Source organism: Microtus pennsylvanicus, chromosome 21, assembly GCF_037038515.1.
Source record: "Microtus pennsylvanicus isolate mMicPen1 chromosome 21, mMicPen1.hap1, whole genome shotgun sequence".
NCBI classification, from domain to species: domain Eukaryota; kingdom Metazoa; phylum Chordata; class Mammalia; order Rodentia; family Cricetidae; genus Microtus; species Microtus pennsylvanicus.
The window spans coordinates 20,068,488-20,088,602 of NC_134599.1; the positions used below are offsets into that span (position 1 = coordinate 20,068,488).

The following is a 20,115-nucleotide window of genomic DNA, read 5'->3' on the forward strand; positions in this document are numbered from 1 at the left end:
CTTTGAACTAGTCCTGGTATCATGTTCCTACTGGATACATGTTTCTGGTCAGCATGAGTATGATTTGAGTTTTGAATTTTGCCCTATTACATAAAATACACTACTTACTAATAGCCTTTAGTGGTGGTACCTATTGTATTTTCTAAATGGAAATGTAAGGGATAGTGTCCTGACATTTTTTTTTTACTACAGAGTTTTTTCTTTTTTCTAAAGACATGCGAGTTCTTAGTCATGTCTAGTGGTTAAGCTTGGTTTGTAATGCTTTTACTTAATAAGACCAAATAAGCTTGCTTTCTCGAGTTTATTAAAGAATATTCTTTTTTTTCTTCCTTGTAATGCTAGGGATTAAACTCAGCCTCATTCATGCTAGACAAACACTGTACCACTGATACAGGCTCTTGCCTGGTAGCCGTAATTGACTGAACTTGTAAGGGGTTCTACTGCTTCTGCCTCCTGGTGCTGGGACTTTAGGTGTCCTCAATTCCAAGAAGTACACTGAAAAATTGGTTGCGTACATAGAGTTTGATTAAACAAGGAGAAAAAGATACAGTTGCTGGCTGTATGGGATGCCCCTTTCTGGATAATAGCCTTTATTATCTCTTTAGGTATTGCAGGTGTTAGGCATAAAAGCAACATAGAAGCTCTTCTGGGGACATAAGTAACTTGTTGCATGTGACTTCTCTGCCCTTGTTGGGCATTGTTCTTGGACATACAGGTCCCTCTGAGAGCAGTCTGTTAGTAGGCAGAGCTGTCCTCAACCTGTTTGTAGGAAGAACTTGCTTAGGGAAATTTAGGGTAGGACCCATTATTTTTGTGGGGGGACTTTATTTATAAGACTGTTGGACTATATACCCTTTCCTGTAAATAAGAATTATCTGTTGGCCTTTGATGAGTGAAAAATTCTGATGGTCCATAAACAAGGGAAGTACACACTGCACCAGTGCCTTCAATTTATTTTTCTACTCAGCTGCCATTGGTCTGAGTGTAGATTGTGGCTAACAGGTGGCCTGGAGGTCTTCCTTTTATTCTTTATGGAGGTGATGTTGTTTGTCACATCATTGGTGATTGCTTTGCTTGACCTTTCTTCTCTCCCTTCTTCCCTTTGAAAAACCATTTCCAGGCTTTGAACGCCAAAGATACTCATATATGTTTGGAAAGAGACATTTCCAATTGCTGGGCTCCAACAGTAGAAACAGCAATAACCAAGGTAAGCACATTACAGGCTTGATATTAAGAATAATAGATTTGGCTAGATTGAGTTGAATACAGTGCCATATTAGACTGACTTTATTTATTTTTTTAAATCCTGTCTCCTGAGGAACAGTTTTGCTATTTAGCCTAAATTGAAACTCATGATTCTTCAGCCTCAGTGCTGGGGTAGCAGGTGTTTACACTATTGCACTTTATGCTCTTTTCTTAGAGCACAGCATGAGACTGTGCTTTCAGATGTAAATGTAAGACATCTCGCTCTGCTGATGATGTGCAGATGAGTTGGACAGGGAACTCTGGAGGAGTGTGTGCTCATAAGAGTTCAGTGTTGCTCATTTAGTCTCTGCTCTTGAAAGAGCACGTCGTTGTTTAAATGTATGTTGTATTTCAGGGTAAAATCAGACCACAGTAGATCTGGAGTTCATTGCCGCCCATCCATCATTGCTGCATTCTGTTTTCAGTATAACTTGCTGTTGCTCTATAATACCTTGTTTGGTGATGAAATAGGAAGGAAAGCCAAGCCATGCTGTGATGATACCCACATGGTTTCGCATCCGACTGAGTTTCAGAGATGACACCTTTCTCTTGGCTGTCTGAGCATGGCTGGCAAAGATTTGGTTTTGGAGGTTGTTAGGTGTGTAACTTGAGCAGTTTTTGCATCGCACAGCTTTTTGGTAGGTTTTATTTTTCTTAATGAGATATTGTGAACTTTAAAACCACGAGCTTTTAGCCAGTATTTTAAGTTTATTTGCCAACATTTAATTCACATTTTGTCTGGAATTCCTGTCATGGTGAGTATGTTTCTTTGCATTGTTGAATGGAAAAGTTTTGGAGAGCCGCTTGCTTTCTCTAGTAGGAAGCACAAGAACCAAGTCACATCTTTCCCACACGTTGAATCTGTGTGTGACAGGTGAGAACACCAGTGATGAATTCTGAAGCAAAAGTTCTGGTGCCTGGGATTCCTGGACATCACGTACCGATCAAGCCCCCACTCTCACAGCCTAAGGAGGGGGAGAACAAGAGGAAATTAGGCAGGAATGAGGTAATAACTGCTTATTTGGGTTTGAAGTGTGAGGAATTAATTGTAGGGAGCATATTGGGTAGAGCTGGAGCAGTTTTTCAGAATCCTGCAGCAGTTATTGCTGCCTTCCAGTCTTTAACTGAAGAGATTTTCGTCATTTCTCAGTAGCTGGAGAGATAGAAGTTGAGTAGGTTATGTCAGGAATTGCTGTGATGACTTTCACTGGGTTTCGCATATGCTGAGTTCCCATGATGCCTCCTTTCTCTTGGCTGTCTGAGCAATCCTGGCTGGTTATGTGTCTTAAAATAGAGCTTTGATATTTTACAGTTTATTACATTTATTTATTAGTTTATATGTGTGCATGAGTGCATCTGTGTGGGAGGATTGGGCATGAAGATCACATTTGTGCCCTGCCTGTCACTTGTGTGGAGGTTGAGGACAACTTGGCATAATTAGTTCTCTTCCTCCACCTTTGGGTTCCAGGGATTAAAATCAGGCTGGTGGCTTGATGGTAGGCTCCTTTACCTGCTTGAGCCATCTTGCCACCCTAACTTTGTATTCTTGACAAGTACTAGGGAAACATGGTAATAGCTGTTTTCTTGATGCATTGATGGTGAGATGCCAGGTCTTTTCATTTTTTAATCTACCCAAAGAGGGATTGTGCCTCTTTTTTTTTTTTTAAACGTAAAAAAGAAAAATTAGGTGTATGGCTATTTTCCTTACATGTATGTCTTTATTGTGTGCATCCAATGCCTGTAGAGGCCGGAGGAGGACATCCAATCCCTTGGAACTGGTGTTCCAGTGATACTTGTGGGCAGCCATGTAGGTGCAGGGAGCCAAACTGGGGTCCTCTGGGAGAGCAGCCAGTGTTCTTAACTTCCGAGTCATTTCTTCAAGTCCCCAGTGTGCCTCTTTAGGCTTTTGTTTTTGCTAGACTGGGGGAATTTGGATTGCAGCTCTTTTCATGATTCTTCACAGCACTACTGTGGTGGTGAGGTTCTTTGTGTTTCTGTGACCAAGGTGTGACTCTTGAGTTGTTGGCAGCCTCTAAATCCCTGTTTGGTTAACTTAGATGTTTCTGCTCTGTAGGCTAGCATCGAGGAGCGCCTTGAAGCCATGGATCTAGATAGAAAAGGAAGGAAGGATGACCTTCTGCAGACAACCAGCTTTCCAGTCCTTCTCACCCAGGGCTTGGAAAGCAATGATTTAGAGATGCTAAACGTAAGTACTGCAGCAGATTTCAGTGGGCTGAGAAGTGGAGACTGTGGACTCAACTCACAGAATGAGTAGTCATAGCATAAGGAAACATGCAACTTAGTTTGTGTGTGTGAATTTAGTCAAATGTTATGCTTGGTAGCAATATACAGACATTCATCAACCTACCATGGGAGTGTGTTATTTATTCTCTTGAACCTGGAATGCATTTTCTCATAGAAATGGTATTTTGAATTGTTGGATTCCTTAGGCTTTAGTTTACAAAAGCCCATATAAAGTGCAGCTAAACTCTTAATTAACACTTAGCATTCTAGATCACAATTTATATCTTTTTCTGTAGGAAAATGCGTTCCTGAGTTTTTACTCTGGATTCCAGAAACTTATTACCCCTGGCCGTGAGAGGGGGCAATGAGGTGGAACCTTGGCAATGGGTAGGAGTTCGGGGGAAGATTCAAGAGGGTTGGGGGCTATGTTATTATGTAGTTCTAGAAATTTAAGGAAGCATTAGAAATGTCTGTAAGTTGGTGACTGCTTGCAGGAAGCTACTCAGTTTGGCTCTCTTACACCCACAGTTTGACAGTGTCTACACAGAAAAATTGACAAACAGTAGGACCCGAGTACTTAAACTGCCTGATCTGTTAGTGCAGTTTTCATTTGTTAAATGCTTTTTTTATATCTTAGCAGAATTAGTTCAATCAGTATAGATGACCTTGAACTTATGATTTTTCACTTGATTTCAATGTGATTATTTAATGTTTCTGTCTAAAGTAGTCTTGTGCAAAGAGAGGGGGCAAATAAGTATAAAAATATAAATTTACTTTCCAAGTAGTTTGATGTAATTTGTTTTAGGTGACTTGGAAACCTAGAAGAATTTGATGAAAAATAGTTTGTACAAAATACTTACTTGACATTATTTTTGAAACATCATTGCTTATGTGAATATGGTTCTAGAACTGTACTGTAGATCATCAGGAGCCTCCCTCTGTTTCATAAGCTCCCCACAAATGCCTGCCAGGCCATCATTTGTTCATTTATCTGTTCACATGCTAACATGGGTGGAGTAAGTTTATGATGAGATAATGTTTCATCCATAGACAAACCTACCTAACTTAAAAACGCCGTTAAGAAAATGGACCACCATCTATTACCATACCTAACAAAAGTTAATAGTACTTTTAAAAACTATTGTTATTATGTGTGAGTACAGATAGGTGTATAGAAATCACGAGGGTAAAGAAATACATGGTCATTTGGTGGACCTTTAAAATCAGAACTCCTCCACTTGAGAAGACATGCTGGATGCCAGGGTTGTTGGGGCACTCTGTTAATCTCAGCAGTTCAGGTGACTGAGGCATAGGTCAAGGTCAGCCTGGTCTGCACAGCCCAGGACAGCCAGTACTACCTAGAGAGACTCTGTCTCAAAAAAGGACAGTGGTAGTCAGGTGTAGTACTGCACACATGAGGATGAGGCAAGGGGATTGTATGCTTCATTCAGGCTATCCTGTTTGTGACGTAGCAAGAGCCTCTCTGAACAAATGAACTAAATGACAGTGTTAGGACCGTGAAACAAAACAGCATGATGAAACACCATGCTGTAGGCTGAAAAATGTTCACTTTTATACCACAGTTTTTACTTAGTATATATAAAGAGCTCTTAACAAGATGCCATTCAAAAATCCAGTAGAGAAGTGAACAGACAGCACATAGAAGTCAGATGGACAATAAGAATGTATAGAAAATGTTTATTTTTTTTTTACGTTTGTTTGCTTATCTTATATGCCAGGGTGTGCCACAGGGGACATGTGGAGGTTGGGGACAACTTTTGGGAGTTGGTTCTCTCCACCATGTGAACCCTAGGGATTGAACTTAGGTTGTCAGACCTGGCGGGAGAAAGCTCCTTTGCCCTCTGAGCCACCTCACCAGCCCACATGTAAAAAAAATTTTTTTCAGTGTGGCAGAGTAAGATCTCAGTGAGATGATACTGCATGTCTGTTATAGGTTGTTAAAAATGAAAAAGGTGATGTTTGTGTTGTATTTAGCAGCTGAAAACCATGCCTTGCTGCTGGCAGTGTGTAATGAAACAGTTTGAGTTTTACAAGTGAAGAACACACCTACTATGCAGCCTCACTGTTCTGCTCCCTCCTATTTACCAAGGGACTAACAAGTCATGCCTAGGCAGTGGTGGTGCACGCTTTCAATTCCAGCACTCAGGAGGCAGAGGCAGGTGGATGGCGGTGAGTTCAAAGCCAGCCTGGTCTACAAAAGCTAGTTCCAGGACAGGCTCCAAATTTATAGAGAAACCCTGTCTTGAATGAGAGAGAGAGAGAGAGAGAGAGAGAGAGAGAAACCCTGTCTCGAACAACAGAGAGAGAGAGAGGGAGAGAAAGAGGGAGGGAGGGAGGGGAGTCATCTTCTTGGTAGTTAAAGCTGGTTAATAGGGCTGTTTCTTTAAATATGGTCTTGAGAAAACTTTCTGTAGTTCCTTGTTTCGTGTCAGGTGTCCATGTTTACCGCCTCCAAAAAAAAAAAAAAAAAAAAAACACGAAAAGTCGGAGTTTCTCTGTAGGCCAGAGTGCTGGAATTAAAGGCGTTTGCTACCGCTGATTGCTTTTCACACAGCTTAGTTTCCTATCTTTTCCTTCCCTCCCTCTTTTGTTTTTTTGTTTTAAATATCAGACTGGACCTGTGTTGCGGGCAATGACCTTGAGCTTCCCAATCTGGGCTGGGCCACTACTTGTTTTTCTGTGGTTCTAGGGGCTGAACCTGTGATCTACTTCATGCTAAGCAAGCACTCAACCACTGAACCACATTCCCAGCCCTCTTTTCTTTTAGCTTTTGTTTTCATTTAGACAGGTCTCATTTTATAGACCAGGTTGGCCTTTAACCTACAGTTGGCCTCTGCCTTTCTTTTTGTAAGCGTTTCTCCCTTTCCCTTTCTTTCCACTAACTAACCTTTTCCATGCTTCATCTTCCCCACCCTCTGTGTCTCAGATATGAGACCTCAGGTTCTTTAATTGGTATAATATATATATATATATATATATATATATATATATATATATGTATGTATGTATGTATGTATGTATTCCTAAATACAGAAATACGGTTTCTGTCCCTTGCGTGTTGGGATTTTAGGCAAATGTCACCATGTCTGGCTCGTTTGTGTGTCAGTGTCTGTTTGTCTGGCTCGGATTTCCTGCCGCTTCCCATCTCCCCAGTAGAAAAATAGGCTTATTTTGCAAACCTCAAAGAAAACAGCAGATATGACAGTGGCAGAATTTGATGAGACTTGGTGTAAGTCATGGTGTGACAGGCCGGATTATTATTTTTGGGTTTTTGAGATGGGTTCTATATGTCCTGGCCTCCAACTCAGAGATCCTCCCGAGTGCATCACCCCCACTCAAGTAGGCCAGATTATTTTATATTTCCGGAAGCTCCACCATGCTCCTTGCATGGTAAGACAGTAGATGCTGGTGTGAGTAGATCAAAAATGTGACTATTCCCAAATACAGATGTTTCTGGTGCCTTCTAGATGATTAGAACTTTATGATCACAGATTTATAGTAAGGCAATTATTTTAGGAATACTTAAATTCAACAAGTACCTCCAGTATTATAATCAGCACATTATACTTTTAATAGAATCAGTTTTTCTTGTTTGGTTTTTGTACTGATCGGGATCAAACTCATGGCTTGTGTGTGCTAGGCAAGTACTCTCACTGAGTTAGATCTTTGGTTGTTTTTGTTGTTGTTTCTTTGAATCAAGATATAACAGTGGAGTCCAGGCTGGCCCTAAAATCATGATATTCCTGCCTCAGCCTCCTAAGGGCTGGGAGTTATATGCAAAATAACTGCCTTACGTGTGCTAGGCAGGTGGTCGTCTGACATACCTAGAACTTCAAAAATTCTGAGACAGAATCTTGTTGTGTTGGTCAGGCTGGCCTGGAATTTGATCTTCCTACCCCAGTTCTCAGTAGCTGGGATTGCAGGTGCATGCCACTGTGCTTAACTTCATCGTTTTCTTTGAATCTTACATATTGTTTATTTGAAGATAAAAATATAGCTCAATCAAGAACTATATTAGCTCAGGGCATTCTGTATCTTCATTTCCCAGTGATTGTGTATAAAATAAGAATATTAAATATATTATAGCCTGTGAAATCTTGTAATTCTATGATAGTTTAACATTGTTGGTAATCAGGTTGCTATAAAGGTAGTTTTTTTTTTAATAAGAAAAGTAAAATCTGATGAGAATTCTGAAAGGATTCTGGAGAAAAAAGAACTGGAGAAAATTGGCTGGCAACTATGTTCCTGTGTTTCTTTGGTCTCTTTCTGCTGCTTAGATTTTAAAAGTATTTAAGAGAAAGGATGTATCAGAGACCTGAATGGACTCTTCGTCCATCCCCTTCTTTCCTGCTACTGTGAAACATGCCCAATTCTGGCATGGAAGCTGCCCAGAGCTTATAGGCTCAGTACTGATCTGCTCAGTTGCTTTTTCTACAATCCAGGGTGGAATCGGGTTTTTCCCAGAGATCAAGTCTTAAAGTGGTTTGGTTGAAGCGTCCATTATGTGATCATTTGATTGGTTTAAATTTTTATCAGTTGGTGACAATTTAAAAGAGTCCTCTTTGAAACAGAAACTGATTGAGCTCACTCTGTATGGAGACAGCTCTATTTTAAGATGGGAGTTGAAGAACATCCCATAATGACACATACTTGTATTTAGATGTCTAGAGATGTTCTTTGGATTGCTATCTGAAGGCAGCTTAACTTGATTTCCAACCTGATTTCCCCAGTTCAATCAGTACTTTATTGCCTGGGCTATTTTCAGTTAGAAAAGATTTTTCAGTAGTATTGTTATTGGAAATATGCTTGTCCTAATTGCCATTTTATTTTCTCACAGAAAGTGCTTCAAACTAGAAATATAAATCTTATAAAGAAGACTGTGCTAAGGATGCCCTTGCATGCTGTTATCCCATTGTTACAAGAGGTAACTGCTGTGGTTTAATGTGAACCACAGAATACTGGGTATAGATGCTGTTGTTTGGGGGTTGTAGTGGAATACCTCAACAGAGAACCCTGAGATTTTTTGTTGTTTTTCTTTTCCACCTTTATTTCTTGTAGGGTACTCTTATCATAATATTGAAAGTATTGCATGTTTTATTTTCTCTTGATTGGAATGTGGTATTGGAGGGAAAATTAAGATTACCTATTGGTCTAGCCTCTGACCCCTGAACTTGCATAGTTCCTGCAAGAGCTAGTTTTGCCTTTGCTTGCATAACTGTTTAGCTTTATTCAGAAAGGGCAAGCAGCAAGGCTATAAGCAAGGGTTGTGGAATGGTGGGACCCAAACATTAAGTGGTACCAGATGTTGAAATGAACACAATTCAGATTAGACTTGGGATCTGCATTCATTCTGTGTATCAGGTAAAGTAGATTCCTGAGACTGTACAGTTCTTTTTTAGGTCATTAGTTACAGTAGGGAAAAATCTTTTTCCTTCAAAAGTACATTTTGCTGTGTACTTTTACTATACAAAAGTATAATTGCACTGAAACATTAAAAGAGTAGGTACCATTTATCAAATATTACTCCTAAAGACAGAATGAATATTTGATATATAGAAGTTGTACTTGAGTTATTTGTTTAACATGATGAAGTGTTTTATGAGAGGGGTTTTGGTAGCAATGTATGCTGTTTTTATATCATTGGTAGGAAAATTTTAGAAAATAGTAGAAAACTCATTGGGTTATTGTCCACTCAAAATTGAAAGCTTCCTTCCCTGCATTTTCTCCATACATTTTATGTGTTTTTTAAGTGGAAATTTTGTTTACACATTATGAAGTTAACTCTTTTTCTAGTGTACCGTGCAGTTTCTCATACATTCATAGATTGTCTAGTTGTCATTCCAAAGAGAGTCTTGTCATCATTAGCAGTGATTCTGTGTGCCTCTTCCTATACCTTCCCGTTTGTAGGAAATCACCATTCTATATTTGGTTTCCATGTACTCGCCTGTAGGGTGCTAGCTTTTACTTCTGTCCTATAATTGCTTTTATGAGAATGATTTCAAACATGTAATATTGAGTAAAACTAGATTGCTAGGTGGAATAGCTTGTACAACCATTGCTGCATCTGGGGAATTGATGGAGAAAGGTTGCCTTGGCTGATGTTAACAGTATTTTCTTTCCCTTAGCTTACGAAGAGATTGCAAGGACATCCCAATAGGTAAGCTGTTTCTGTGACTTAAGTGTCTTCTTGTTTGAGACAGCCTTACTATGTAACTTTAGAACTCAGCATTTTCCTGCCTCAATATAGATGTGAGCTATCACTGCAAGCTGAATTACTGTTTTATAGATAAATTAAAAATAGCAGTGTCCAGAATGGAGATGTTGCTTAGTGGTTGAGTCCTTGTCTGACAGTGTCAAAGGCCTGGATTCTATCCTTAGCCTCAAAATTTCAGAAGAATTGTGTCAAGTATTACTTACCTCCCTCCAATGTTTAATTTGTCTAATTTTTATTCCTAAGTGATTTTATTGTGGCTGAACAGATGCTTTTCCAAAGGTCCTGAGTTCAATTCCCAGCAACCACATGGTGGCTCACAACCATCTGGTACCGTCCTGACCTGGTCAGTCATCTTTGTCAACTTAGACCAGGAAACCCAATATGGACAAGTTCAACAGAACTGTCATATACCGACTGCCTATGCATGCTTCAGCATTGCCAGGGCATAAATTTCATTCATTTCTTTAAAGACAAACTATAAACAAAAATTTTCACCATCTGTTTTAGCCTTTAACATCTTATTGCCTTTAGGTAGTTTTCTGCTTCCTTTTTGTAGAGTTTTCATTTCTATATCTAAGTGTGTGTGTTGTGTGTGTGTTGTGTGTGTGTGTGCGCGCGTGCGTGCGCGCGCGCATTAGACTGGGTTTCTCTGTTTAACAGCCCTGGCTGTCCTGGAACTTGCTTTGTAAAGCAGGCTGGCTTCGAACTCACACAGATGTGCTTGACTCTGCCTTCCAAGTGCTAGGATTAAAGGCTGGTGCCTGAGAGAGTCTTGAGGTTTTTGTTTTGTTTTTTAATCTGTGCATAATTGTGTCCCTCTTTCTTCAAATAGGTATTTGAGGGAACTGAAAACAAGCATAAAACGGGGTGGTGGAGCTGGTGAGATGGCTCAGCTGTTAAGAGCACTTACTGCTTTTGCAGAGGACCTGGGATGGATTCCTAGCATAAATGTGGTTGTTCACAACCATCTGTATCTCTGGTTACAGAGGATCCAATGCTTTCTCCTGACAGTGCACAGCTGGCACACATGTGCACATAGGTACATGCAGACACACTCAAATGAGTCTAAAGTATAAAAATAAAAAAAACCCAAAAAGGAATTAACTAAAACAAACCCAAAGGAAAAACTGAGCTAAAGTGTAAAAAGCAGACACAGAGTAATAAAATGCAATGAACTTTATATGGTTATAATAATAACTTTGCAAATGTGCTTTTAAAGAGAATAGAGAAACAGACTGTAGTGGCATTTTATTTGTATTTTAATAAATAAAACTTGTCTGAGGATCAGAAAACTAAAATAGTCACACTGGCCAGCCTTACAGAACTTGCAGCAATGACACACTTTTGATCCCAGTAGCCATACTAGCTTGCCATGGAAACCAGGTGGTAGTGGTGCATGCACACCCTTAATCCCAGAACTAGAGAGGATTATAAAAATAGAAGGAGACAGCTTTCAGACACATTCTCATTCTGGGATTCCTGTAGGCAGGGTCGCCATTTTTGGACTGAGGTCTAGGTAAGAGCCAGTGACTGGCTGTTTTGCTTTTCTGACCTTCAGGTGTTTCATCAGGTTGAACTCCAGTATCTGTTTCTGGGATTTTATTAATTGTGCAACAAGACAAATTATGTAACTTCGTATAACCTAAAAGGGGAGCGCATGTTCTTTAACAAAGTGTGTTTTTTAACAGTAGTAACAGAAAGACGGGTAGGTCATAATTTAGCCACACTTTTTAATCTGAGAAGTGAAAAGAATAGTTATACTTCTTAGTTCCCAAGATAATAAGATACAGATGAATTTTCTAAATTACCATTGTGTTTATATGACCGCTAGATGCTACAGAGAAAACAGAAGAGTGGGGTGTCATTACACATGCAGCTAATCAAGTTGTGGGTCTTCTGGCTAGTGTATGTGCTTGCGTAAATCCCAACATCCTTGGTCCTCCTTTTCATCAGTCATAAAGGATAAATACCTTCATCCTCAGAGGTGTATTTGTGAGGATAAAACAATGCATATTGAGTTAGAATACTTCTGAGGTCCTTTTCTATCATTTTGGTAAAACATCATGACCAAGACAACTTAGAAGTTGTTTGAGACTCGCTGTGCCAGAGGGACAGAGTTGATACATCATGGCAACAAACAGGAAATGTGTAGGAGCTCAGAGCTCACACCTTAGTCCAGTAGCAGGAGTCAGAGAGCACTAACTGGGAATGGCCTTGGGTTTTGAAGCCTGAAAGCCCACCCCAGGGACACAACCTCCTCCTCCAAGGACACACCTGATCCTTCCCAAATCATTCTACCAAGTATTCAAACCTGTGAGTGAGCCTCTGGGGTCATTCTCATTCAAATCACCACAAATAATATACAAATATGTATTTCTGTTATAAGCACATCGGTAGCTACTATTCCAGCATGAGTTCATTTTAGAATATAGGACTAAAGAATTGCTTTGATTGACAGTGTGCTAGTACCAGGATTTCAGTAACAGACATAGAGGTTGCCTAAATTCTAACAAATCCTTCTACTCAACCTCCAAGTATTCAAACCTGCATGGGTTCAAGCCAGACATAATTGCAACACTCAGAGGTGAAGGTGGACACAGGGTCCTACCCCAGCCAAGTGTGCCATTACCTCTAGAAGAACAAGCAGTCAGTGCTCTTAACCACTGAGCCGTCTCTCCAGTCCTCATTTCTAGTTTCTAAAATTAGCTGTGTGTGTACATGTACGTATTAGTGCACCACCACGTGTTTGTAGAAGCCAGAACCTGGCACAGGGTGTCTTTTTTTGTGATGTAGGACTTGCAGATCTGGCTAGCCTGGCTCGCTAGCAAGCCCCAGGGATACCCCTGCCTCCACCCTGCTGGGCTGAGGTTATAAGTACAAGGTACTGTTGTACTTTACTCTAGCCCTTTCCAGTTTTTTTATATAGACTCCTTTAGCCTTATGAGCTCACAAAATAAGAAATCTAAAAAGGTCATTAGGGTCACATTATAGGGTTTGGTCCTATTTGCCTGTTAATGTTAATGTGGAAGGCTTCCCAATAGTGAACAAGATGATTGGGCTCAAATGTAATTATAACGTAGAAAATCATCCTGTTTGGATCATTGTTACTGTCCTGGTATAAATTAATTATACGAAGTAAAACCTGGCCTTTAGTCTTGGGGTGTGTCTGGGGGGGGGGTTGTTGTCCTACTTACTAGTCCAGCTTGCAAAAGCTAACTGGTTTACAGAAATCACTGTAGGTTCCATAGCACAATGAAAGGCCTGGAAAATATATTTGACTGTTACCTTCATAGACTTCCTGTGTAGCTGTGTGTACTTTTGAGTTAGTGAACTGTTTTTCACGTGGATTTCTCTTCTTTGCTAGTGCTGTGTTAATGGTTCAGTGGCTGAAGTGTGTGCTGACAATTCATGCATCATACCTGTCCACGGTGAGTCTTATGAGGGTGATTGGTTGGGCTTTGGTAAGGGGTAGAAACTAAAATGACCCTTCTCTTCCTTTAGAGAGTTTATTTTATCATTATATGTTTTTGAGCCAGGGTCTCACCATATAGCGTAAAGCATGCTATGTGGATAGACCACACTGACCTTGAATTCAAAGAGACCTGCTTGCTTCTGCTTCTTGACTGCTGGGATTAAAGTTGTTGTACTACCATGCCTAATAAGGAACATAATTTTTACTCCCCTTTTTTATTTTCCCTCAAGATAGGGTTTCTCTGTGTATTTCTGGTTGTCCTGGAATTTGCTCTGTAGACCAGGATGGCCTTGAACTGGGATTAATGGTTGTATCTCACCAGCACTCCGTTCGAGTTTAAGAAAATCATGTTAATTTGTGTGTATGTGTTTGGGGTTGCTTATACCATGATGTGTGGAGACTGGAGGACAACTTGACTCTACCTTAATGTGGGTTTTGGGGATCAAACTCAGGTCATCAGGCTTAGCAGCATTTCATTGACCTGTTCTGATGTTTTTTTTCCTTTTATGTGTATGAGTGTTTTGTCTGTACACGTATACATACATATACATATATGTATATGTACCAGATGCTCATGAAGGTCAGAAGAGGGCATTGGATCTCCTGGAACTGAAGTTACAAATGGTTGTGAGCCGCCATGTGGGTACTGGAAACCAAACCTGAGTTCTCTAATTGCTAACTCATCTCTGCAGCCCCAATTATGAGGCTTTTTTTTTTTTTTTTGAGGCTCAGTCTGGCTTTGTACTCCTGCCAATCCTGCCTCAGTTACCTAAGTGCTGCATTACAGGCACTAGTCTTCATGCCTGGCTATCAGTTACATTTTAAACTAAAAATAAAATTTTATTTGTTCTTTTATTTACTTAGCATTTATGGTATATTTTCCCAGAAGGTTTTAGCAAATGACTTAAAAGAAACACCCACAGTTAAGTTATAGGTCCCCTCCTCTTAGTGGTAAAAATAAATAGTATGCATTCATGTGTAGAATCACACATGTGTGGGAGAAGCTTCTGGTGTTCCAGAGACAAGTGTGGGTAATGTGCCAGATTGATTCAAAGGAAAGTCCTTGCTAAGATTCAGAGGGAATTTCTTCAACTCAGAGATATGTGGTGGAGAATTTTCATTATCTGCCCTGTGTTGTTCCTGTCTGCAATAGTTTATCAGTATACAGGAGTTCATCCTGCCTTTGCCCTAGCTGAGTTGTCTTTTTTTTCCTCCCTGAGGTAGTTTCTTTGTGTAGCTTCTGCTGTCCTGGAACTTGCTCTGTAGACCAGTCTGGCATTGAAATCATGGAGATCTGCCTGCCTCTGCCTCCCAGGCTGAGATTAATTAAAGGTGTGTGCCACCACTGGCCAGCGGTGGTGATTTGTGCCGTTTTGAAGTTATTTTTTCCTGCCAGGATATCAAGGGTCATTTTTGAAAATTTGTGGTGTTGCTAGGTTGTGTCCTAAAGCTCCACTATCCCTAGAAGTGCTTCTGACAGATGCTTGTGCAGGGCCAGCTCCTGCGCTGGGCTGAGCATGACTGTGTGGTGATGCTGTGAATTGGTGCCATTTCTTCGTCTGCTTTTTCTAGTTGCCTGACCTGGTGCACCAGCTGGGGACCCTCTACCAGCTAATGGAAAGCAGAGTCAAATCTTTCCAGAAACTCTCACACCTGCACGGAAAACTCATTCTTCTTATCACACAAGTAAGCAAATCAAAATAATTTCCAGCTCAGACTTGACTGATAGGAATGAGGACTTATTCGTGTAGTAACAGGCTCAAGTTGAGTAAGAAATTGACAAATTAGAATGCGGGCTTTAACCTGGAAGTGTTTCTTGAGTGACAGTGGGAAAATCTTAACTGTGCCCCTCCCCATTTGTATTTATTCTCTTACTCCTCCCCAAGGCTAGCGAGAACATACTCAGTAGCTAAGGGTGATTTTACTGTTGTCTCTGCCTTCAAGAGTGCTGAAGCTACAGGCCCCAGCCTCCTCACCATTGCATCTTTAGCTCAGTGAGTTACAGGGCGTTTATACTGCACTCTAGCTCAGCCTGTGGCTGTGAGCAGTGAGGTAGCTGCAGGCATGTAGAGTTAACATTTTGGTGTAGTAATGCTCTAATAACTGCATGTGGTTTTTCTAATCACAATAATTTCCCCTTTTTTATTTTTCCTGTGTTCCAACTTGTATTTGGGCTGTTCATTCCTTTGGGGGAAGTCTAGCAGGGAGGGTGAACTAGCTGAATGTTGGAACTAGGTGTGATGTTGGTTATACTTGAGATAAGCTTATAATTGCTTCATAATTCTGCCTTCCAGGTTACAGCATCAGAAAAAATGAAAAAGATGCCTTCCCCTCAACAGAAGGCAAAATTGGTGTATGAAGAAGGTAAACAGTTGGGGTAGAGGCTGCATATAGATGGTTCTGTTACCTTTGTGGAAAGGCCTACATAAGCTTTTAAGTTAATATTTTAGGTTAGCATACAGAGTGGTGGGTTTTCTCATGGAATCTTCAAATATATGTGTCTTCATAGTTTTCTCTTGTGCACATCCCTTCTGCCTTACTCCATGTCCCCTCCCTCAAGCCGGTTGGTCCTCTTTTCTTGTTTCTAGTTCCCACAGCTGTGCTGTGTGATCCTCTTCCTGTTTTGGTAACTTACATAATGCATTTAAATTTGCATATGTACACATGCTTTTAAACCTAGTTTCTGCATATAAATGAGAGCATGGAAGTCTTGTTTCTTCACTCTCCTCTATCAGCCTGATCAACCTGAGGGAAGTGAGGCGAACCTGTGATCTGCTGACAAGTGCTGTAGTCTTAGAAGAGCCTGAAACTGGGAGACCGTGACATTGTTAGTGATTAGGAATGTTAGTGACCAAAACTGACTTCAAAGCCATTTGCTCTAAAATGTACTTAATAGAGACCAGAGAGATGGCTCAGCAGATAATGGTACTTGCCACTAAGGCTGAGGGAGGACTTGAGTTCAATCCTTAGGGTCCACATGGTGGTAGGAGAGAATTGACTCCCAAAAGATGTATCCTGACTTGCACATGTGTTTTGTTGCAGGCACACAGACACAAGATAACTGTAATAAAATAGGCTTAGTCAACCCCTGACAGATACCAAGTTGAAGTTTGGTAGCTGATTTTTTTTTTTATTAAGCCTTATTAATAATAGATATTCCCTCCTCCATATACAGTTTAGGTGTATTATGAATCTGGTAAAGCCTTGTTAACAGTTTCAGCCAGAGTCCAGAATATTTTAGGTGAATTTGTATAGTCAATATGTATAAGTAATTATAATTAAGCCTGAGACTTAATGCTTAGATATCCCAGGTAGTTTATCGATTATAGAACTTTTTGCTAAGTATTTTATTTAACTATTGCAAGGTGAGCTGAAGACATGGCTGCTCTTCTAGAAGGCCCTGAGCTCAATTCCCAGCAATCATATGTTGGCTCACAACCATCTGGTGCCCTCTTCTGGCCTGCAGACATGTGTGCAGGCAGAACACTGAATACATAATAAATAAATTAATCTTTTAAAAAACATATTACAAGGTAACATAGCATCAGAAAATCTTCTAATGCAGTGATTGGTATAACAGATGTCGCTGGAGAACACTGGCATAGAAATGAATTCAGAAGTTTTACCATCTACACATCTCTAACAATTGGAGCAACCGAGGAATTGAAAGTAATTTCCTCATCGTAAACCCATATAAAACAATAGATAAACACTAGTGAAGCTAAGAACGAGATAGTAATATATGTCTTATTAGTTCCAGATGTTCTTCCTAAAGAAGTCTAAGACTTTCGACTTCACACATACTATCCTTTGGCACACAGTAACTGCAGTAGAATCTGCAGTCAGCTGTTATTAATAGGTGGTATGCAGATCAGCCAGTCCTGCACGCCAAAGGCAGCAGAAAGGATCCAGCAGCATTACACCTCAGCAGTAGCTAATTAAGTCATTTTCAAAGAGAAAATCCTGTATTTTAAAGTTGCTGGTAACGTCCAAATTATTTAATATTTTGCATATTTAAGTGATTTAAATTATAAATTTTTTATTATAAAATAAATTTTAAAAATATTACAATTATTTAATATTTTGCTTATTTAAGTGAAACAAGAAAATTAGAGTAACTGATTTAGATGAACAAGATCCAAAAGCTTAGCTTGCATGCCAGGTCAGCCCTGGAAGATTTGTAGAACTCTGTGGTATTGTGTCAGCACTATCCATGACTGGCTTAGAGTCTAGTGTCCAGGGCTGACTGCCTTTTCAGGAAATGGTGCAAAAAGATTGTGCCCAGAGTGAACACTGCCTCTTTGCTCTTTGAAATGACAAAGCATGTGTGGGCTACCTTCCTGGAGGAAAATAATTACTAAGTGTGGTGACCTTAAAGAAGTGCAAAGTGAAGCACCAGCGAGGTGACACCATGCAGTGACGCTTTTCTTTTCCTCTTTTCCCCAAGACAGGGTTTATCTGTGTAGTCCTGGCTGCCCTGGAACTCACTCTGTAGCCCAGGCTGCCCCCACAGAGATCCACCTGCTTCTGCCTCCCTGTGTGTTGGGGTTAAAGGTGTGTGCCACCATGCGTGGCTAATGCCTTAATTGTTTTTTAGATTATTTTACATGTATGAGTATTTTGCCTGAATGTCTGTATGTGTAAACTGCCATGGAGGTGCTGGGAATGGAACCTGGGTCCTCTGCAAGAACAGACAGCATTCTTAATCACTGAACCTACTGTCCAACCCGATTCTTTAGTCCTATCCTGTGTCATCTTTTTTTTTTTTAAGCCAACTCTGTAAAATGCCTCTGCTTACTCAGAATAGTCTCCAGATTCACCCCAACATCAAATCTGGTTTGTGAAAGTCTTTGAGAGCTCCTGATGGTGGAGGCTTGCTGAAGACAGGCCATTTGACGCTGTAGAATGTGCCTGTGAGACACACAAAATCCCAGCCCAAACCATGCAAGCAACAAAGAAAAATATTCATCGACTTGCGGTGGTGGTGGCTTAGTCCCAGGTGCTAGCTGTACTGTGTTTCAGTACTGTGCCTGCTGCTCTCTTACAGAGTCTTCAGAAGAGGAGTCCGATGATGAAATTGCAGAAAAGGATTCGGATGTGAGTGGTGGTTTCTGATCAGCTGCTTTTTATCTTCACCCTAAGGAAGCTCTTCACCAATGCGTTCCTTTGCTATTTCCACTAGGATAACTGGGATGAAGATGAAGAGAAAGACAGTGAAAAAGATGAAGGTGTTGATGAAGACAATGGAGAGGAAGATGAGGATGCTGAAGATGTAGAAGAGAATGGCGAGGACAGAGATGTGTCAAGTGATAAAGAATTAAATGGAGATTCTGATCTAGATCCTGAAAATGAAAGTGAAGAAGAGTGAAGACAGCAGCCGTTCACACTGTGAACCCTGGCTCATCTTGCCCAATGCTGCCGCATCCTCCCAGGGAGGCTTGCCCTGTGCCGGGAGACCAGAGGCCGCCATATGCTTCCAAGTTCACAGAGGCCACACCACCTTCCTGTCCTGAGTGCCCCAGACTTTAACTGTGTAAATAAGAGTGTTTCATTCAAATGTTAATAAACTTTACACAGTAAATAGACACACTTTCTTCCATGTACTGACATGAGTGTCCAATATATGGTATATTTTTATAATATAATACTCTAGTACGATTGGTTCTATCACAGACTGACTTAGGTGAAGACAGACATGCCATAGGGGTCAGGAACTGGACGCTTGGGAAGGAGTCGGCTCATCTCAGGTTGGTATCTTCATCCAGTCCAGATGCCAAAGCAGCACTAATGAATTGTTTTTAATCCGGCTTACCTAATTTGATACATTTTCATAAAACATGAAGGAATAACTAAAACTTAAAACGGTTGTGATTTGCAGAAATAGAATCCCCGTGCCCCTAGTTTTGTCTGCTAACTGGTCATCTGGCTTGGGTCAGATTGATATTGGGAGTGCTTCCCCAAAATAACACTTATTTTTTAAAGTGTCGTCTGAGATATTTTTTTAAACAAAACAAAATAATGGTAATTAAAGAAGCAAAGATTTAGCCATATCAAGGGTATTCTTGTCTGCAGACTGGAGAGAATCATCTGTGTATAGATGAGTTATGCTCTAACCTGCGACTTTTTAAAACTTCAGTCACTGCTGCTTTTGAAGAGGTTTCCATTTTTATTTAAATTACTAATGGATCAGAGAACAATTGTTTATTTTTTTCTCTTTGGTTTTAGATATTAATGATAACCTTGCTGGAGTTTTTTTCCAAAGAAACTATTTTTATAATTCAGTAATTTAACATTTTCTTTCCTTTTCATTACCCACTCTTGGCAGGGCTAGGGTATCTGTTTATCTTTAAAAATGATAAATCTCATTCAAGATTTTTTTATGTATGTATAAATAAGTATTTTGGTGCGCTACACAGCTTTTTCAAATTACCAATAATTTGTCTTGTTTTTAAAAGAGTGAGCTAGTACTGACTTAGTGCTCACTAAGGGGCAGATGGAGAGCTCACTTCTGCAGAAGGATGTGTAAGATCACCGCTATCTGGGAGGACTCCATCAGAGGCAGAGCAGGCTGCTGGTGCGATGTACAGTTGTTATTTGTCTATAAATGGAGTTGTTTATGGCAATTTAATACCATTCTCTTTGTAAAGTAAATAAATACTCATCTTTACCCAGTGTGTGTCTCGTGGTATGTGTAGAGACTGTAGCCGGGTGTTTGGGCTTATGGCATGATGGTGGCTTCCCTCCTAGCAGTCATAGGTAAATACTCTCAAGGCCTGTTATATATTCAAGTTTGCAGCAGTAAAAGGAACAGGCATCTTGTTTTAAATCTGCCAGTGATGGTTGATTCTTTCTGGAGCCACCTGCAACTGCATATTCCAAGGTTCTAGACATAAACAATAGGTGGTTATGTTTAGTTAGG

The 20,115-nt window shown here is 40.2% G+C and overlaps 1 protein-coding gene and 2 non-coding genes across 3 annotated transcripts in view; all 3 read left to right on the forward strand.

Annotated features, from left to right (window-relative positions):
- Window positions 1–19,867, forward strand: part of Wdr43 (WD repeat domain 43) — a 41,496-nt gene extending 21,629 nt beyond the window's left edge. The window contains exons 9-18 of the mRNA XM_075954955.1: window positions 1,121–1,207; window positions 2,120–2,251; window positions 3,320–3,451; window positions 8,348–8,434; window positions 9,636–9,667; window positions 13,089–13,152; window positions 14,769–14,882; window positions 15,491–15,560; window positions 18,244–18,293; window positions 18,379–19,867. Of these exons, the coding sequence (XP_075811070.1) occupies window positions 1,121–1,207; window positions 2,120–2,251; window positions 3,320–3,451; window positions 8,348–8,434; window positions 9,636–9,667; window positions 13,089–13,152; window positions 14,769–14,882; window positions 15,491–15,560; window positions 18,244–18,293; window positions 18,379–18,564 (954 nt within the window). The 3' untranslated portion in view covers window positions 18,565–19,867. The remainder of the gene's footprint in view (window positions 1–1,120; window positions 1,208–2,119; window positions 2,252–3,319; window positions 3,452–8,347; window positions 8,435–9,635; window positions 9,668–13,088; window positions 13,153–14,768; window positions 14,883–15,490; window positions 15,561–18,243; window positions 18,294–18,378) is intronic.
- LOC142839623 (small nucleolar RNA SNORD53/SNORD92) lies at window positions 1,733–1,810 on the forward strand. The gene has a single exon (XR_012908793.1). It is a non-coding gene; the product is annotated as a small nucleolar RNA SNORD53/SNORD92 (small nucleolar RNA).
- Window positions 2,435–2,511, forward strand: LOC142839624 (small nucleolar RNA SNORD53/SNORD92). The gene has a single exon (XR_012908794.1). It is a non-coding gene; the product is annotated as a small nucleolar RNA SNORD53/SNORD92 (small nucleolar RNA).
- Window positions 19,868–20,115: the final 248 nt, after the last annotated feature.